This window comes from Condylura cristata, unplaced genomic scaffold (assembly GCF_000260355.1).
Source record: "Condylura cristata isolate star-nosed mole 26May11 unplaced genomic scaffold, ConCri1.0 scaffold00009, whole genome shotgun sequence".
NCBI classification, from domain to species: domain Eukaryota; kingdom Metazoa; phylum Chordata; class Mammalia; order Eulipotyphla; family Talpidae; genus Condylura; species Condylura cristata.
In genome coordinates this window covers 59,606,207-59,626,415 of record NW_004567110.1, presented here as the reverse complement: position 1 = coordinate 59,626,415, position 20,209 = coordinate 59,606,207, and the positions used below count along the sequence as shown (strand labels likewise).

Sequence of the window (20,209 nt, the reverse complement as noted above, 5' to 3'; positions counted from 1 at the left end):
TTTAAAATGATACAATATTTTCATTGATGACTAAATCTTCACTCTTATAAAAATTCATTTAGAATAATTTAACTTAATAATTTAAGTCAGTCATAATTTTTAGTTTTAAGTGTGAGCAAGGAATTTTAAAATGTGAATTGTTAAACCTCTTTTATCATCACGCATATTAGCATATTAAATCAACTTTAAAAATTAACTTTAGATTTAAAACTTTACTACTAATTAAAAATGTCTTATGAAAGTTTATCTCTGAAAATACCATTAAACAAATTATAATTAAAAACACTTCCCATATTAATGATATTTTATTGCATTCTCATACCAGCAAAATAAATTAGGAAGAATTCAGTGCCTAATACCAAAATCAAACGTATAACTCTGGTCAAGTTACATTCACTAGTAATGAGCCTAATTCATTCAGTAAAATACTATTTTCTGAGTTGTTATGTAAACACTAGAACTAAAATGGAAGTCATGCTTACATCTAGAGTATGAAAGTGTCAAATAACTTCACTAATTTAAGATTAACTTACAAGTGTGATATATGTTTTAATTCTATCAAACTGAAAATGAACAAAAACTGACCAACCAAGGGAATCAGACAAATATTTCCTGAGAAATGACACTCGAGGCTCTAAAGGCTCAACAGGACAACCAAGAGTTACATTAACATGGTAGATACTAGCCATATGTGAATAATTAAAATCTGGTTAGTACAAACTGATATGTACAATAAGGAATAATTTTCAAGGGATATAAGATGAAGTATAATGAAAAAGTTATATATCCCTGAGATTTATGTGTATATATGTATATCAAGTTATATAAACTGAAAATACTAATCCCTGCTATTATTTATCACAGGTAAACAGAAACTAGATACTCTTGTCTTTAAACACAACTTTCCTCTTGAAAAATTGTTTTTCTTGTTTATCTCAATATTCATTCTGAATTTTAATTGTATTTCCATCACATTACAGTCTTCAAAAAAATTACTAAATAAGCAAAACATACAAATGTTCTGTATTAATTTTACCTACCAACTCTGAATATGAACTCATATATGGCCCCCCAAAAATTGCTGACCACAAAAATCTCAAGAAACTTGCTCAGAAGTATTTACAGAAAAAGTCTGTGCCTATGTTACCTGCTATATCAATATGATGGCTCTTGTTTTACTAATTATAGAGAACACAGAAATTTCCCCTACCCACGCCCCCCCTCTCCCCGTCCAAATACCAGTAAAAGCAAAATTCAAGTTGTTAAGCAACAGCAAATCTGTCTTCAATGAATGAATCACATATCCTATAACTTAAAGGCCATTTTGGGGGTGGAGGGGTGGGACTTTCTGAAGATCTTACGCAAGCCACTCTTACTCTAAAAAACAACATCTTGTCTCCTTTATAATGTACATCAGAACAAAGGAATATTGTAGGTAAAAACCAGGTATCTAAATTTATAAATAATTTCTATCAATGCAAATGAAGTATCTACAAAGGAATACAGGAACTATAGTTTCACTTAACATTTAAATCAATATACCTTAGCAGAATACTCAAAAATTTGAACGTTTAATTAAATTTGTGACAGCATTTCAAAGAGACTGGACAAAGTGAGAAATAGTAAATTTTTTAGAATAGTAATTTTTTTACTGAAATGGTAAAAAAAATCAAGAACATAAAAATATTGTGGAGAGAATATTTTTAATTCTTGGCACTAAAACATCTAAAATTTTATATGCCAAAACCATTACAAAAAAGTTGTAATACTGCCAATTTTGTAGTTACTAAAAAATGACCACCAAAAGTAGTTGCTCATCTGGGGATTATCTATCTATGTATGGCTTGATCTTCCTCACTTATAATACATGAATTTTTCACACTAGAAAACAAAACCACCACCAGGTTACATAAATATTGTGCATGTGTGTGTGCAATAAATATAATAGAAGACTTGAAGGTGAGTTTTAGTACTTCTCATTATATAGTTGAAAATCTGGTTTTGTTACGTTGTATACTATTTTATCAAAGCATTTCATATAAATGTCATACCAATTCTACAGCTAATAATACTGTTTTGAAAAGCCTACAATTAAATTTTTTCAGGCAAAAAATGTTTAAGATACGATCATATCCATATGATATCATGCTCATATCATACCTATGAACAAAATGATCTATTTGAGACCCAGATGATAGATAACCATGTTACCAGAGTAAATTACAACACTTACACTAACTTCTGAAAGCAATACCTTATCTAAGTTTCCAGACTTCTATAAGCAAAGGACATACTTTAAATCATAAACAGAATTATTACATAATATGGAAGACTGCAGCAATAAACCAGAAGTTTTCAGTTTACTACAAAATAGTACTCTACTTTTTATAGACTTACACATAAAATCCAGGTTAAACATAAAGAAAAATCTCAATTCTACCTTTTCACATCAACCTTACACACTAAATGAAACCTGAGGGGAGAGGAAAGAATATAAAACAGTAAGAGGTCTACCAAAATGTTATTTCCTATTGATTACAATTTTACTTTTAAAAGTATGGTTCACATGTTCTTTCCTTAGCTTTTATACTTGATTTAGGAGATTTCACTAATTTCATTATTCAATTAGTAATAAGTAAAACATTCTTTGAAGGGTATTTCCAAAATAAAACTGTCCAGTTAGAGAAGACTTGCACTCCTAAATTATACTGTACTCAACAATATAAATTATCTATATACCAAGAAAATGTAACAGTTCTGAAATATATGTAACTACAAATTCACTCAATTAGATATAATCACTTACTGATTTGAACTTAAAAATCTAGTGACTTCTTTTTGACTTTCTTATTCAGACAATAGAAAATACTTGACATACTCTCAGAAAATTGTACAATGAAAATCATTTGTGGGAAAATGTAGAGCACATACGTGTCTGGATTTAGAACATGAACACTTGCCCAAAATAACACCAGGATTCTAATCACTTACCTTAGCAGTGGGTTCCTTTGCTTGTGCTTGGAATATCTTCATCTTTAGATGGACAGATGATTTCCTTCACAGCAGGGACCTTGCCAACTTGCCCATATAATTCTTTTGATAAGCTGCTAGGAGATCAGGGTGACCTAGCCTTGCCCTGCAGCTTCCCTCTTAGACGGATAGTCTAGGTCTAGGAGCTGACTGAGAGTAGAAAAAACAACATTCCCCTTCAATACACTGTTGAGGTGGGGGGCTGACAATTTGCACACCTAGTTTATCAAGTGTCACAGGATGCTGTCATTGAAATTTCAGATAATTATTCCAACGGAATAAGGTATTTCAAGGACACAGGAAAGAATCCTACCTTGTTCTCATACTCATCCAAAAAAACCTGCCAAGTGAGTCAGAGAAATTTCTTTTTCTTAAAACATTTTGTTAGAATGTACATTTTTGAATTTTCAGAGTTATGACTACTTTATTAAAACAAAGACAAAACTTCCAAACTGTACAATGGGAGGTAAACAATCTTTATCTCCAAAATGTAATACCATTTAATTTAAATTTTTTACAAGTGATAATTAAGTTATTGAATATTTATATTAAAAGACTTAACCAGGTGTTTTCCTCCCAAATGTCTGAAACTCATTTCGGAATAAATCACACACTATTCAAAGCCTAGTGTTAATAAATGAAGTGATTTTTTTATTGAATGAAGCTTTAGAAAAACTAACAGTTGATGAAAACATTTTATACAAGTTGTATAGGTATATTATATATGGGAGCCTTTTACTTCAACAAATAAATTCTTCTAATAATGATTTGTTTGAAGCCATATAACTTGTACCCATGCTGTTTCTTAACTGATGGTAAATAACTTATAGCCCTGATGATCTTTAAGTATTTCTCTTCCTCCATTTTAATGTTTGTCATGTTTATAACTGTTGGAAGACTACCATCTGAATAGTATTCAAAAAGTATGTCAAAACATTCAAATTATCTGGTAAGTAGTCTGAAGTAATATTGACTATTCATACTACGTATACCAAAAATACTTCAAATGTACCGTAGGAAGATAAAGCAGACTACAGCTTCTAGTAATAAAGCTGACAGAAAATAGACATATTTGAGTCTTCCAATGCAAATAAAATTATGTGAGGAAAGAACCTATAATTGAAAATAAAATTAGGCCATAAATAAGATATCCTAAAATGTGAAAGATTACACTCTCTCTGGATTTAAAACTTACACCTCAATTCAACTGAGGAAAGCACTACCCAGCCATTCATCCCTGTTCCCAACAGTTATACACACCATAGGCGAGTCTCATTAATGAACAGAGTAGGTATGCTCTTTAGAATGCTACAGTATACATAACCATTTTAAGGGTACTCTTCACTTCTAAACTGAATGAAAAAAATGAATTAAAGTGCTACTTCTATTTCTGTACTGGGGCTATATTTCATTGGTAACAGCTTATTGCTGAGAATATTAACAGTCACAGTTAAATTGGAACTAAATAAAAAGACCAGTCTAATTTAGATTATAATTTCTCTGATTCTCACCTGGGAAATGTGGACACCAAAATCATCTCTAGAAATATTAATAAAGCACTTAAGATGGTAAATAACACTGGGGGAAAAAAAAGGATGAAATGTCCTTTTTAAAATCTCTTTAGTTTTTAGTACTTCTATGGTGACTCATCTATACAAACTATATAGAAACAATGGTCCTGTGTTCAAATAGAATGAAAATCTTCAATGAATTAGACTATATTGTACTCATTTGGTTACTAATGATAAATATTTCCACAATTAGTTGTTGTATCCTTGGAGGAGGGGGAAACAGGATCTACTGACCTCTTTTCTTAAAAGAAAATGAAACACTCCAAAGCATGCATCCTAGGATGTCAAGTACATGTGCATGCATATTACATAAACACATAAATGTAGCTTTAAAAACTATACCTATAGGGCCCTCCCTGGTGGCACAGCGGGTTAAAGCACAGCACTAAAGAGCTAAAGCCATTTCCACATGAGTTCGATCCCTGCCTGCCCTGGACGTGACCCACATGGCGCGGCAGACCTCTCCTGACCCGCCCGCTGCTCCCCTCAGCAGTGTACTTCGTCAATCTGCCTGTTCTGCTCCTCACTCTGTCTCTGGTGAATCCTCTCACCACCCCTGTACCTCTGGCCTGTACCCCAGTTCTGTATGCATAAATAAATCTTTAAAAAAAAAAAAAAAACTATACCTATAACCAAGTCATTTGCAAAGTACTCATAAAGTAAAGGTCTACAATTCAGGTTCCAGGTTCCTTTATTGTCCTAATCTTCCAAGTAACTACACCTGAAGAGATTATTTTGCTTACTGTACCTGCACAAACACTAGCTCTTATCTCTTGACAGTCCCCAAGCTGCTTTCTTCCAGAAAGCCAGACACCTAGAGACAGTTAAGACTAAGACCTAGGCCCAAACAACTAAGTCAGAGGTGGCTATGGACATCAGCAGTGTATGAATGAAGAGTAGAAAAGTAGGTAACAAGCCAAGTATAGTCTGTGCTTTGTTATTTTAAAAGCAAGTGTTATATAACACTAGACCCACCCTATGCATTTTCTATGTCTAGGACTGCTTTTACACTACAATGTCAGGTTTAAGAGTTGCACAAACACAAGTTAGCATAGGAAATCTAAAATATTTACTATCTGGTCATTAGTGGTAAAGCTTGTGTGTGTTTTACCAAACCCTTGGTATCAAATGTCAGTTTTCTAAGGGAACTTCAGTGAATGGAAGAATAACATTGGTATCAAAGGAACAAATTATAAGAGAACCCTGTTCATCACATTTCCCAGTGCAGTAAATTCAAAGTTGCCTCTCCAAGTCAGTTCACTTGCTGACATAGGACTAAATCATGGAAAGTTGAATTGATACATGATATAAAGGGAACCTTTTTTATAAGAAGGAATACCACATTCAAGACTCAGGAACTAAGCTTGCTTTGTACATACCCCAAAACAACACATTTATCTTTCTTAAAAGGTCATCTTATATAATATATTGTAGTGTTGACTAGTTGGTTTATGGGTTTTTTCTGTTACATTTGGAAATTCACTATAATTGCCAACAGATGTAAAGAATTATTGAAGGACCTTTTAATCATAAGTGACATGACAATACTTCTGAAAAAGGAACTGATTAATAAAAGAATAAAACCTACAGGCTGGAAGAATATTAGGTTTTAGCTATCTATACTTCTTTTTTGCACAAAGATAATCTGGTACAAAAGAATATATAAATAGTGATTTTCCTAAGTTACTTTATATATTTTGTTAATTAAAATAAACTGATGACCTGTAAACAACTATATTTAATATTTAGTAAAACTGCCAGGAAATGGGAATTTAAAAATCACTTTATATAGCAAGCCTTTCAAATTTAAAAGATTCAAAATAAGCAAACATCTGAAAACCTTAAGATAACAGTATAATAATTAAAACCATACGTGAGAAATTTAGTTTTATAATCTGTCACCAAAACCAAATTATATAAACCAAAAAGAATCCATTGAATTACTCATTAAATTTGACTACTTAATTCTCTACTACGCAAAATTAAATATTTCCCCAGTATCTAATACCCTTTATATACAAAATAACTTTCACAATTTAAAATACATAACCAATATTTTATACTACTACTTAAAAACCAAGTTAGGGAATATTTCTAAAACTGCCTCATTTTTATGACCAGTTTATTAATACAAGAATTTGTTTTCAAAATAAATTGTAACTCTCCAATACAACTTTACAATTTATGTAATATAAAGTCTTGATTATTTCTACTAAAATAAACAGACCACTAGATAGCTTACAGGAACAATTTGATCAGACATTATATTTCATGACTCAGTATTATGAATAAATAGTCCATATTGCACAGTAGTAAAAAAATACAAAAAAATGCAAACCATATAAATTTGATTGTTACACAAAAGCATCAAAGCAATTTTCATTTATTTAAACTTTATCAACATGGTTAATGCTTTAAATTACACATTTTACTGTTTCCAGGACCATACCCATTTGTCAGCAATAAACTGGAGTTCCAAAGAACTTGTATAAAGGTGCTTCAGTGATTCAAGTTTCCTCCTTGAGTTTGTTCTGCTCAATTAATGAACCAAAATGGAATTATCTGTGTTCATGTATTAATAATACATGGGATATATAACTACCTAATATACAGGACTTTACAATAAACCTCAAATATTTTAGCTAATTACTTTCATATTTTCTTAGTTCAAATACACTCAAAAGGTACTTCTGTATATATTGTTTCAACATCAAAACAAAGACTTAAAAGCAGCATGAATTCAAACTTAACAAGATTTTAGTTTTAATAAATATTATAACATCCATGTCTACATCTTAAGCACTTACCCTGATATTAATTTAAGGCAAGAAAAGAATGAAGATATGAAAGGATGCTAAAACTGAATCCAATTTACGATAAAATAACTGGCTTAGAACCTTTATTTCTGTCAAACAATAATATTCTTGAAAATAGAATATGAACCAACACATTAAGCACTTGAAAAATGATTCAAATTATGAAATGTTAATTATTTATAAAGGAAGGTATAAATAAGGTGGTGTTCAACAAACTGATACAGCAAACTCAAGTGGCTTGCTCAAATCCATTATATTAATTATAGAATCAAATTAAGACCTAAGCATTTTCCAACTCATCCAAGCTTGCCTGTCTGAGGTATTTAAAATACAATTACAATCATACCTAAACACAAGCCCCCTTTCCTCTCTAACACTGAGGATTTGCCTCAGCCAATCAGAGGATACACATAAAGTTTGCAATGGCAAAGAAGAATGGATGCAAAGGGCAGGGAAAGGCAGACAAGCAGCAGAGAACAAGGAGAAAGAAAAATACACACCAGCAACTATTCACAGGGTCTGTTTCCCTTATGGCTTTGTTACCAGAGTCTACATTCTCTAGATATAAGCCCTTAATTCTGGTCCACTCCCCCCGACCCCCAAGTTTCTCACCTCTATGGTCATGGCCAGGATCTAGCAATGGGTGAGGAAGACCCACTCCCAATAAGCCAAGTTGGAGAACAGTGGTTACAGAGCACCTCTAGTTTTAGTTTGCTGTTCCTGTCCTTTTAAAGGCATCTTTTTTCTTTGAAAATATGACTAGTTTAGATAAAAATGCCTTCCAAATTTTGTATTATTTCATTCTATACTAGACATTAGAAGAAGTCCTTGCACTCTACAGTATTATTAGTGCTGAATTTTAGCAACACTATGCACCAGGCTACCCTGCCAGCCAGCATGACTGAAGCCTGTGAAGTGTCTTCTGGAAAGTATGAGTTCAGAATAATTTCTATAATACAACCTTACCACAAGTTATACTACTTATTTCTATGATAATTTCTTCTATGATAAATATAGTATACTGTAATCATTTATAAGAAAAGTCCTTTGTACATGCACAGGTTACAAATCTAGAGGACAAAACTATAAAATTACTATACCAAAGGCATAAAACCAGTTCAAGAAAAGTATTCTAATGCCAAGCATCTTTACAGATCTTCAGAAAAGGTATTTGTAAGTAATATGAATGGGACTGTCACCCAACTAGAAAAATAACAGCAGCATAAAATTAAGCAGTATGTTATTTTTCATTATAGACTAATGTACAAAATTAGCATATAGAATAATTTTCCTAACTAAATTTTCTCTCATTTTATGCCAGATTGACTTTTGCTGTATTTAACTGAGAAATTCGGGATCAATAAGCTAATTGTCTTAAGGAACAAACATGTCAAATATATCTATTTATCAAATGATTTCAAACCAAAACTATAGATATGAATACTTACTTATCAAAGCTATCACTATTTTTGATGAAGCTCTCCAGCTTTTCCTTGGCATATTCCACCACATCTGAATGAAGCTCAATCCCATGATTTATTCCAAAAGGACCTGCAATTGTAGCAGCAGCATTTTTATAAAAAGTATTAAAAAGATCTTTACAGAGCTCTTATAATTTCTGCTCATTTATCACACGAGCATTTAAAGAAGACATGAACTATATGGAGATCTATTAGCCCAATTTAAAAAGGTGAATGGAACCTATTTACTTTTGACTTGGAAAAAAAACAGTTCAGTTCTCCCAAGGAGTAGCTTATCTACTTCTGTAGAACACTATAAAATTAATCTTTTTAATTTATACTTATGGTAAAAATTTGGTAATCCTAAAATGCCCAAAACCCTGGATTCACATAGATACTAAGTATCTCATGGCACCCAACCTCTGCTACCCAGGAAGTATTAAATCCTTTGAGGGCCAGGGCCACAAACATTGTGTGCCTCTTGCAATCCCCAAAGTGTATTAGAACTTAGTCCTCAGGCAGGTCCTGAATAGTTTTTATTCTTCTATTCCAGATACTTCACTTTTTATTCAGTATTTCTTTGTACACTTGGCCAAGGTGAGTGCCATTCCAGAAATGGGAATAAGTTTTCTTAGGCCTAAGACGTAATATCTTGAGATGGATCCTCTCCCCATCCTGGTGGTGGCTCACTGAAAATACAGACAAGATTCCAATTTCCTCAAGCTATTGGGCATGCTATCTGCCCATATGAAAGTATTACACAATCTTAATCTAGTTCCTCTTCAAGCTTCTGAAAGTTTTCCACTCTACATACTTGCTGCTTTTGAGACTGATCTCTTAGGAAAGTGTCTTAAGTGTTATTTTATATGCCTTATACATAATTTCCATATCTTACCCTTATCTTAGGTACTTTGCCTTCTACTGAACATCATTAAACTCTACTTTAAAAACCAATAAAATCACTATCATATGTAAGTATTTCTCTACTTTAAAAACCAATAAAATCACTATCATATGTAAGTATTTAGAGGACCATCAAAGTGGTTTGTAATCTAGGAAATGCCTAGATTATTTATATATTTATACATATTTTTATAGAATGTGTTTACTTACATATAAATTTAAAATTTGCATAAAATTGTCTATATAAAAATTAAACCAAAATATTAGGTACTATCTCGAAGCCCAAGTTAAATGATGCTTTAACTTAGTGTATTAACATTGCATTCAATATTGAGATTCTAATTGTGAAATAGATTCAGAACATTTTTAAATAGACTGTTCTGATTGCAGCAATCTTAAGTGTTTTTCTTGTCATATTTTGTTTCTATTAGCCTTCATCTAAAAAGCAAGACTCACTCCTTACGTTAACACCTCCTTGTGTTAGACAATTGGACTATGACCAAAATGTCTTTTTTCCCCCAAAATAATAAAAAAATAGCGAAAAGTTTAAAAAGCACAGTGATTATTTTTTGATTTAGTACTAAAAGTTAGTATTTTGAGAACTTCCACAAAGAATTCCCACAAAGAAATAAAATGGCAGGAAAAAATGAACAAAGTATTCCTCGGTTTAGATAGAAACTTCAAATTAAGCTCCAATTATTTGATATTACATACACGGTAAGAATGTGTTATGTGGAATGAATGTAATTTTCACTAGGTATTATTAGTTTGTTAATTAAAAGAAACTACTTTAGCCTCTTCATTATCTATTAATAATCTAGTTACACTAATCATTTATGTGAAAAAACAAAACTAAGGCTACACGGACATCAATAAAAAAGGTCAACACTGGTAAAATCTGAAGTTTTCTACTAAGCTGAATGCACAGGCATCATGAGAGGTGTTAAGAAGGTAGACATCATGGTTTCTCGGTCAAAAGGGACTATACTAGCTGTAAAGACATCACTGTTTTTTATTTGCTTTCTGCTTATTCTCTACAGCAAGGTGACTTTTAGAAACAAGCTTTACACTTTAAGAAAATATCTTAAGGGAGCGATCATTGCTTCTTTTTCCAGTAATCTTAACACAAAATAATTTCATTAACATACAAAAGATTTTTAAACAGTATCATAAACACAGATGTAGAATATACTATGCATTAACTTCTAGTACAAATACTACTTATAACTTTAAAGAGATGGAATTGTTCAATTTTAAAATTACATGGGTATTTTATGATTACTTTATAAATCGAATAGTAATTGACATTGGAAATAATCCATAATAAAAGGCAGAAATTAAAACTGCAATGTCACCAATATCTCAATATTTATTTAGAATGTGATAAATAACTAGAATACATCAAGTGTATAAGATATAGTGCAATCTGTTCATTACAACTCATATGCACATCTGTATTAAATGAAACAGAAAAATAACACTAAAAACGCATAAGCAGCTGCTTCCAAGGATGGGGCTGAATTCTAGGGAGGGAAGGAGGTATTTTCATGATTACATTCTTAATGTCTGAAACATGTTTTAACCGTATGTATGTGCTATATTTTAAATAAAAAAATAGACTAATCAAATAGAGTAAGAATTTCAAATAAGCTGAAAAACATGACTGTGCATGTGTATGTACACACACACTACAAGAAATGTACAGACTGTCAATGGAAAAAATGTTAGTATTCATAAGAATGTGGTAATCTAATAGATTAAGCATAAAATTAACTTTGCATTCAATAGATTCCATTATTATTTTGTATTTGGAGATATGAAGTTTTTTCTAAATCAACATTTACTGTTTTAATAGTTAAATAGTAAAAAAAAATAGGTACACAGAAATTTAAATTTTAGTTATGAAAAAAACCTAGGTATCCTATATTGTAAATTGTTTATAAGGCTGAAAATAATCAAATTAGTAAGAGTACTAACAATAAAATTCTAACATAATACACTATTTTTTCTGTTTGTAGTAGTTGGATCTAATCTAGCTTATTTATACTAGTTAGTCGATAATCTACCAGTTAGTCGATAAACTTTAAAATCAAAGTCAACAATTACTAATTTAGATAGTGTAAATGCATTTTTTAATTTGTATCTATGTTATCACCATATAAAATTCAACACTGTAGCTTTTCTCCCTCCCCTCTTTGAAACCCTTAAAATGATGTTTGCATGTGATATACAACATAGAAGACTGCTTGAGGAAAGCCAGAGAAATCGGAGTCACATGGCATCTTGAAGTTCTCAGTGCCTTCAGAATTTTGTGTAAATATAATTTATAAAACAGGCAAAAGGTATATCAAGAATAGGTCTAAAAGTGAACTAATTTGAGATCATTTCAGTTGAGGATTTTGAGATCTCCACACATGTGGAGTGGTGAGAAAGAAGTAAGATTTAAAGTCAGATGTTTTTCCAATCCTTCTCCTAATTAGGTATATCATGAAACCAATTATTTACCATTTGAAACTTTTCCTATGTATAAAAACAGGGCCTTGAAAAACACTTGTGAAAGTGTTTCACACATTGCTAGGTACAAAATGGGTACATAAATTCTTAAAAATTGTAATGTGCCCTCTTATATACAAAACCAGTTAATTGTAGAAGCAAAACTGTTACCTTCAAGTGGTTCTCAACCCAGACTGTATGTTAGAATAACTTGGTAAGTTTTTAAATTGAAGTTCCCAATTCATTTTAATTAAAAATTAAATATGGGGTCCTCCCTGGTGGTGCAGTGGGTTAAAGCACAGCACTAAGAAGCTTAAGCCACTTCCACATGAGTTCGATCCCTGCCTGCCAGGGAGGAGATTCACATGGCGCAGCAGACCTCTCCTGACCCGCTGCTCCCGTCAGCAGTGTACTTTGTTGATCTGCCTGTTCTGCTCCCCATTCTGTCCCTGGTGAATCCTCTCACCTTCCCGCATCTCTGGCCTGTACCCCAGTTCTATATGAATAAATAAATAAATCTTTAAAAATAATTAAATGTAATTTGATTTAAACTGCAAATGTCTGGACCACATATTTATCTCCCATGGTGCCCAGGCTCTGAAGAGGAACCTAACATGCATTTGGGGTCTAACACCTGAGCCACAATTTCCACAATTTTCTTATTATCACAAAGCCCAACTGAAATGAGTTCTAAAATGTCTTTGGACTATCCAAATTTCTGTTTCCACTGGTAAAATTTTAATGAGTTAGTAACTGCAAGTAACAGCATTTTCATAAAACTTAGTAGTTACCACAAGAGGGAGCAGAGGTATCAGTTATTTAGTTTCTATGAAACTATTGTATTGTTTTCAATGAGAACTACTATATAAACATCATTCAATAAATAAATCTATAAACATACATCATTCAGTAAGTTACAATGTTATTACTAATGTTAGTATTACAAAATAAAAGTGGAAATATTTATAAATAACTAAGAATTCAGAGACAATAAAAGATAAAAAGCAGACAAAAATTCTGTTTCACCCTTTCTAGTGAGAATATCCAGAAGTATAATGCAGAGGAATAAAATAGTACATGGACAGATTTAAAAAGGAGGAGAATAGGGAATCAGCATAAGATTCAGTAATTATTAACTAGATACTTAAGACAAATGATCTAATTGCCACTTATAATTTATTCATGTTCTTACATCACAATGAAATGAGCATACTACAGAAAGACACATTCAAACTTCAACTGAATCTGAACATGTTAGCTTAAACACACTGGAGCTAGTTATATTAAAATGTTAATGTGTATAGTTTCAGAGCTTGATCACAAAACTTTTTACAGTAATCATTTCAATCATTTCACCTTAAGTCATTTTTATCAACTCTTTCACGTCATGTTTGCGAATCACCTGAACTTATTACGCTCTGGGACTAGTGTAGTGATCAATTACTTACTATTACTTCGTTAAATGAAAAAAAATAGTCCATAAAACTGGTAACAAATGCTTTTGCCTGTTCAGAAGGTATATGCATAGTATCAAGCATACCTGTTTCCTAACCAGTTGGCAAATATCAAAACATCAAAATGTATACTATTTAAAAGTATAATACAGTACAGTGATGTAAATGTGGTCCATTAAAAACTTAAGACTAAAGCAAATGATATACACAAAGCATAAAAATGTTTATTTTTCATATTTTGATTAAAAAAGTATATTGGCATAAAATCATATATGCCAAATCTACTTCATCTATCATTAGCATGAACTAAGGCATTCGAGAGATAAATTATTTTTATTCTAGAATGCAATTCTTCTTTTCTTTATATACCTAAGAGAATTCTGACTTTAAGTCCTCTGTTAACCCTACGAACATCGTGTGAGTATTAATGCAAAAATCCTTCAGCTCTGTAAAAATTATTATTCAGTGAAGAGACAACTAGAGAAAATGGAGACAAGAGGACAATCCTTTTAAAGACTTCTTTTGTATTTTAAACCCTTTGAATAATTACATATTCCACAAATTATAATTGAAAAGAAAAGAAGGTGATGTTCTGGTGTTTGCTTTGAGTAGCTCAGTAGAATAAAATCCTTCACCAAGATGGTAAACACAGAAGAAAAAGAAAATTTGAAACTGATTTGACTTGTAGGATTGGGGGGATGGGATGGGGGAGAAGGAAAGTAACTTAAACGCAACTTGAACTTTTTGAAACTTGTGCACTCAGAAGAAAAAACATGCAGTAAGCACTACATATTTGAATGTCCAGTTTGCTAGCATAGCTCAGAAGAGCAAGAATGTTCACAGCTCAGCAGACAAAAAAAGGATAGATAATTTGTTTACAATGGCAATAGTTATTTAAAATTGAGGGGGATAACCTTGGAAGGCCAGAGTGGATGGACTCACTCTGCAGGAGTCACGCCCAAAGAGAATGTGAAGGCAGCCCTCTAGAAGACATCAACATCCCAGCAGTTCTGCCAACTCAAGTCAATTATGGCTCTAATTAGAGACATTCAGTCTAATATTCAACTTAATCTAGGGATACTGTCTGAAACAAAGATAATTCTATAGGTGCCAACTCCTAAACTGAAAGATATTTTACAAATTATATCACACACACAAAAAAAAATTTTAATTTCCTGAAATAGATAATTCACATTATTTGTAGTAGTTTATGCTTTATTAACCAGAAAAATACTTAACTAGCAAACACCAAACCATTGCTACCAGGGGAAACAGACACATATGTACAAACATGTATTTGTATATGTCTAACACCTTAAATAGATCATAATCTGAAATCCTACATATTCATCCTGATAGTCTATTTTACTATCAGGATGTATCAGGAAATGAGCATGAAAAGTGTTAAATTGCCTGAAACCATCCCACTAACACATTCTCCAGAGCTGTAGTTTCATGCCTTGCCCTGCCTCTTCTGTTGCCATTCTCTGGCCATCTCTGAAAGATAGCTGAAACAATAAAGCAGTCATTTTCTTTTCCAGCTGGCAACATACTCACAAGTAACTTATAGTGCTTGTTCCTTTGTGCATATGTACAAATGACTTCAAAATACTGATATGACAGTTACTAATTATCTTAGTAAGTGGCAAATTTGTGAATTGATGGATCAACTGTTTTTGGTACATGGATAATACACAATTGGCAAGAGCTCAAAGGTAAAAACTCAAAAATTTCTCAGAGTACCACCTACGACTTGACACTAAAATGAAATTATCTCACAACTCTTAAGAATAAAGCAATATAACCAGAAGAAATTGCTATTAAAACAAAATTTATAAAACCTATACTTTCATAATATTTAAAAATTGCATATTTGCTACCCTATAATAACTAGCAGTTAGCATTCACAAACTATATATATAATTTCAGACAGTAGTAGCAATGATTAAAATGTTGATAGTAATGTCTTCTACCACACAGCCAGAAGTGATAGAGATATGAAAACCTAAGAAATTAAGTGATGTCAACTCAATATAAGGAATGTATACATAAAAGATAGACAGAAGCCTAACTAGGACCAAGGAGTAACAGTTAAAACTGCTACTGTAATGATTAGCTTTTACTGATCTCAGAAAATGCCTTTTTTAACACTTCAGTACAGATTTGCTTAAAGCCCAAAATAAAATACATGAACAGCCTTTATAATTCCTAAAAAGCAAACAAAACTTCTCCTATCCCAAACCCCACCAAAAAAACTAGAATGGAGGGAAGAGGGCAAACAGGGTTTAATGCAGAATAACCAACCTCTATGAAAGCTAGAAATAAGCATAATGTGTTAGATTTTATCAAAAGTAGTGAGAGAGAAGGAATATAATCATTCTAGATCTCCCGGATTCCCTGACCTGCATTTTTAAGAGTATGAAAAAAAAAAAATGTGTATTATGCCTTCTAGTGAATGTGCCTGTATCCCACTCCATCACTAACTTATTAAAAAATGGGGTCACAACATGCAAAGATAATGCAAAGATACAGGAAAGAAAAAGCACAGGAATATGTATGTTCCATACCATTAGTAAAGGACAAGTTTTTAACTTTTCATGACTTTATCATAAAATCACTTTATTGCCACTAAAGTGTATATCAAATAAAACAAACGTAGTGATCATGTGGAGAAATGCAAACCTCAAATTGTTGTGGTAACTACATAAAAGTAGTACAACCACTTTAGAAAACAGTTTGGCAAGGGTGGTGCAACAGGTTAAAGTGCAGCACTATGAGGCTATCCACAGCCACTGCAGCATGAGCTTGATTCCCCCCATGGAGGTGACCCATAGCAGCAGAATTCTCCTGTCATGCCTGCTGCTCTCTCAACTATGTATCTCAGTCAGTCTGCCTGTTCTGTTCCTCACTCTGTCTCTGGTGAATCCTCAAACACCCCACACCTCTGGCCTGTATGTACCCCAGTTCTTGTATGCATAAATAAAAATATAATTTGGCAATTCCTTGAAAAGTCAAATGTAAAGTTACAACACAGATGAGTCAATTCCATTCATAGGAATGAAAATGTATATCCATATAAAAATTCATGCATGAATTCTCATATTCATAATGGCCAGATAGTAACCCAAATGTCTATGAAGTGGTAAATGGATAAAATATAGTATATCCATAGAATGGAATATCATTCAGTTATAAAAAGGACTTGGGTACTAATTCATGTTATACCATGGAGGAAACATCAAACTTTAACAGCAAGTAAAAGAAACCACAAAGACCATATATGTTATGATTCCAGTTCTATGATATATACAGAAAAAGTAAATCTAAGACAAAAAGTGAATGATTGTTAAGGATGGAGTGAAGAATGGGAGTGGATAAACCTGGGCACAAGGGATTCATTCTGGGGAGATAAAGTGTGCTCAAATTATGGTTATGTTGCACTTTTTTTTTTTAATTTACTGAAAGTTATAATGGTGAGTTTTATAGTATTAAATTATCTCTTTGTGTGGGTGACGGGAGGTTATGAAAGGTACTGAGGTCAAAGGCAGTATACATGGCTGAAAAGGAAGAATAGAGTGTCTAACCATGATGGCAACAAGTATGTTGGCAGTCTCCTCTATAGAAACACTCCCGTCAAGTGTGCTACCTTTGGGATAGAAAGTCATACTGAGTTAGGTGCATACATCCAAGTCTGGCAATCCAATCTCTCTACAGATTCAACTCCTATTAACTTAGGACCTATCGGAAAAATGTGCCTTCACAGTTATGAGAAGACTCGTTTCTTGGACCCGAACTTTCAGTTATTCCCTACTAGGAGCAATACAGTACTGAGACGGGAATCAATTAAGTACCAGTTTCCTTTTGAAAATCTTCACTTTGAAGACACTTAAGAATGAGATGAGAATTTGTCTTCAAGTTGATCTTAAGCAAATTGTCTAAGTCAGGCAGATCAGGAGTAGAAATGTCCCATTCTCCATGTCTGGGGCAAAAATACATTTCAATAAGTAACTACTACAAATGTACTTTAATCACAAGAAATTTCTTGAAGGTAAACCTAACTTCCTCTCACTGACAAAATGAAGACCTGTCCAGGGTTATTTTTGGAGTAGTTGTAGAAATTTCTCAAGAGGAAATCTTCTGCTCTGTATTCTGAAAAACAAATTTTCTGGCTCTTGCCTGCCTTGGCACAGATTCCTCAAGACTATGAGGACTATAAATGTCCTCAGATGAGAACCACTACCTCGTGAGATCTGTCCTCCTCTCCTTGTGTGACTGGGAAAGAAACGTGGCTGGTTATCATGATGCTATACTTATCAAAAAAGAAGTAACTTTTGTTAATATGGTCACCGTGAAGCAATGGAATAAAATCTGATTCTCCATACTCAGGCAAACACAGGTAGCAATAGTATCCTCCTTCGTATTTGTCAGAGATTTTTATGGATGCACCCTCCACCCTAGTCCCCCTTGATTTAAATACTTATGAAAACACAAGCCAAGAAGGGGGGGGGGGAGGAATTAAGCTCCCTGGAAGCTGGGCAGAGGCAAGATTTATTAGCTATAATTAGCATGACATTGTTCTACCATTTCTTCTTTAAAATGTTTCCATTTTATCTTTTGCATCAAATGAGTATCTCATATCAAAAGATAAGAACTGCATCTTGGTATGGGATTAAAAAATAGAAGACAGGCCCTCCCTGGTGGCACAGCGGGTTAAAGCACTGCACTGAGAAGCTAAAGCCACTTCCGCATGAGTTCGATTCCCGCCTGCCCCGGAGGTGACCACATGGCGTGGCAGACCTCTCCTGACCCGCCCGCTGCTCCCCTCAGCAGTGTGCTTCGTGGATCTGCCTGTTCTGCTCCCCACTCTGTCTCTGGTGAAGCCTCTCACCGCCCCTGAGCCTCTAGCCTGTACCCCGGTACTGTATGTACAAATAAATAAATCTTAAAAAAAAAAAAAAAAATAGAAGACAACCCTGAAGCAGTGTCCAATAACCTCAAACATTTAACTAGAGGGGCCCTCCCTGGTGGCGCAGCTAAAGCCACTTCCACGAGTTCAATAGAAGCCTGCCCAGGAGGAGATCCACATGGCGTGGCAGACCTCTCCTGACCCGCCCGCTGCTCCCCTCAGCAGTGTACTGCGTGGATCCGCCTGTTCTGCTCCCCACTCTGTCTCTGGTGAATCCTCTCACCCTCCCACATCTCTGGCCTGTACCCCAGTTCTGTATAAATAAACAAATAAATAAATAAATCTTTAAAAAAGAAAATTTAACTAGAGATAGGACTCCCTGGAGGTGCTGTAACAGGAGCAAAGTATCTAGTGCACTGCAGATCATTTACGTAAGAGTCTCCCCTCGTGTAATTCCACTGCCCTCTGATACAGACTAAGAGTTCAGCCTATAAATGCATCCAGCCAAGGAGTATAATCTCTTGGAGACTACAACTAAGGAACGGTGGTCAAGAGGGCTACATCACTACCAAAGCTGCTGGTTATAACAATCTCCGCACCCTCCACTTCCCTGCAAGAGAGGTTCTAAGGAGCCAGCTGACAGGATCAGAAAAATAGGCACTCTGAGGCCAGCCAAGATACTATGGCCTGGACTTTAGCAAACAGTTGCCAAAACTGATCAGTAAGGCAACACCCATTTTTTTTGAAAAGCAGCTCTCCCAGTACTTCCATGAGTACCTGTGATTTGAAGACTGGTTCAATCATTAGAGACCCTTTCTTCAAAGAGGGCCTAACGACAGAATGATAGATGTCTGAGTTCCAATCTGCAAAAAAATTCCTGGCTCAGGAATGTTAGTAATACCAAATTCCAATGTAAGCTGTTAGATGTCTTGGTGAAAAAGTAGTAACTTGCTACCATTTTTGATACTTTATTGTGGAATAAAAGGGATCTATTTGTTTTTTAAATAAAACAGACTGCAGGTCCCATTAAAAAATAAAGGAGTTTGCCAGGGTATTAAAAAAAAAAAAGGAACTTCAGACCTGAAAATTTCTTTAAAAAATCATGTAACATGACCACATAATTTACTGTCCAACCTGGGACACTTTAGGAAATAAGAGTACATTAATACTGATGTTGGAGCAAGTGAGACATATACCAAGACTGTGCAGCACACTGGGACACAGAGGTGTTCTCCAGAGTTTATAGTCATTCTAAATTCTACAATGTGTCCATGTCACTTTGGAGTAAATATTAAATCACAATTAATCCCTGTAACTTGTACATGCAGCTCAATACATATCATACACGATGACAACCATTGATTTTCATACATCTTTCCTACTCTATGTCTGTAAACTAAAGGACAGGAGTCTATAGCAGGCATTATTGTTCTATTGTAATGCTTACCACACACTAAAATTCAGTAAATACAGTGGCTGGATTAAGTGGCTTAGTAAAACTCATAGTTATTCATTCTCCATTCAACTCATAATGTTTTACAGCAGATTTTAATTCACCCATGTTCTTTCTACCCAC

At 33.5% G+C, this 20,209-nt stretch overlaps 1 protein-coding gene across 2 annotated transcripts in view; it reads right to left on the bottom strand.

Annotated features, from left to right (window-relative positions):
- The window catches only part of PCMTD1 (protein-L-isoaspartate (D-aspartate) O-methyltransferase domain containing 1), a 62,881-nt gene that overhangs the window by 12,190 nt on the left and 30,482 nt on the right, over positions 1–20,209 (bottom strand). For both annotated transcript variants that reach the window (XM_012723094.1, XM_004679885.2), the window contains one exon: positions 8,866–8,968. Coding sequence is in view for 1 of the 2 variants with exons in the window: in XM_004679885.2 (XP_004679942.1) it covers positions 8,866–8,968 (103 nt within the window). In the remaining variant the exon portion in view is untranslated. The remainder of the gene's footprint in view (positions 1–8,865; positions 8,969–20,209) is intronic.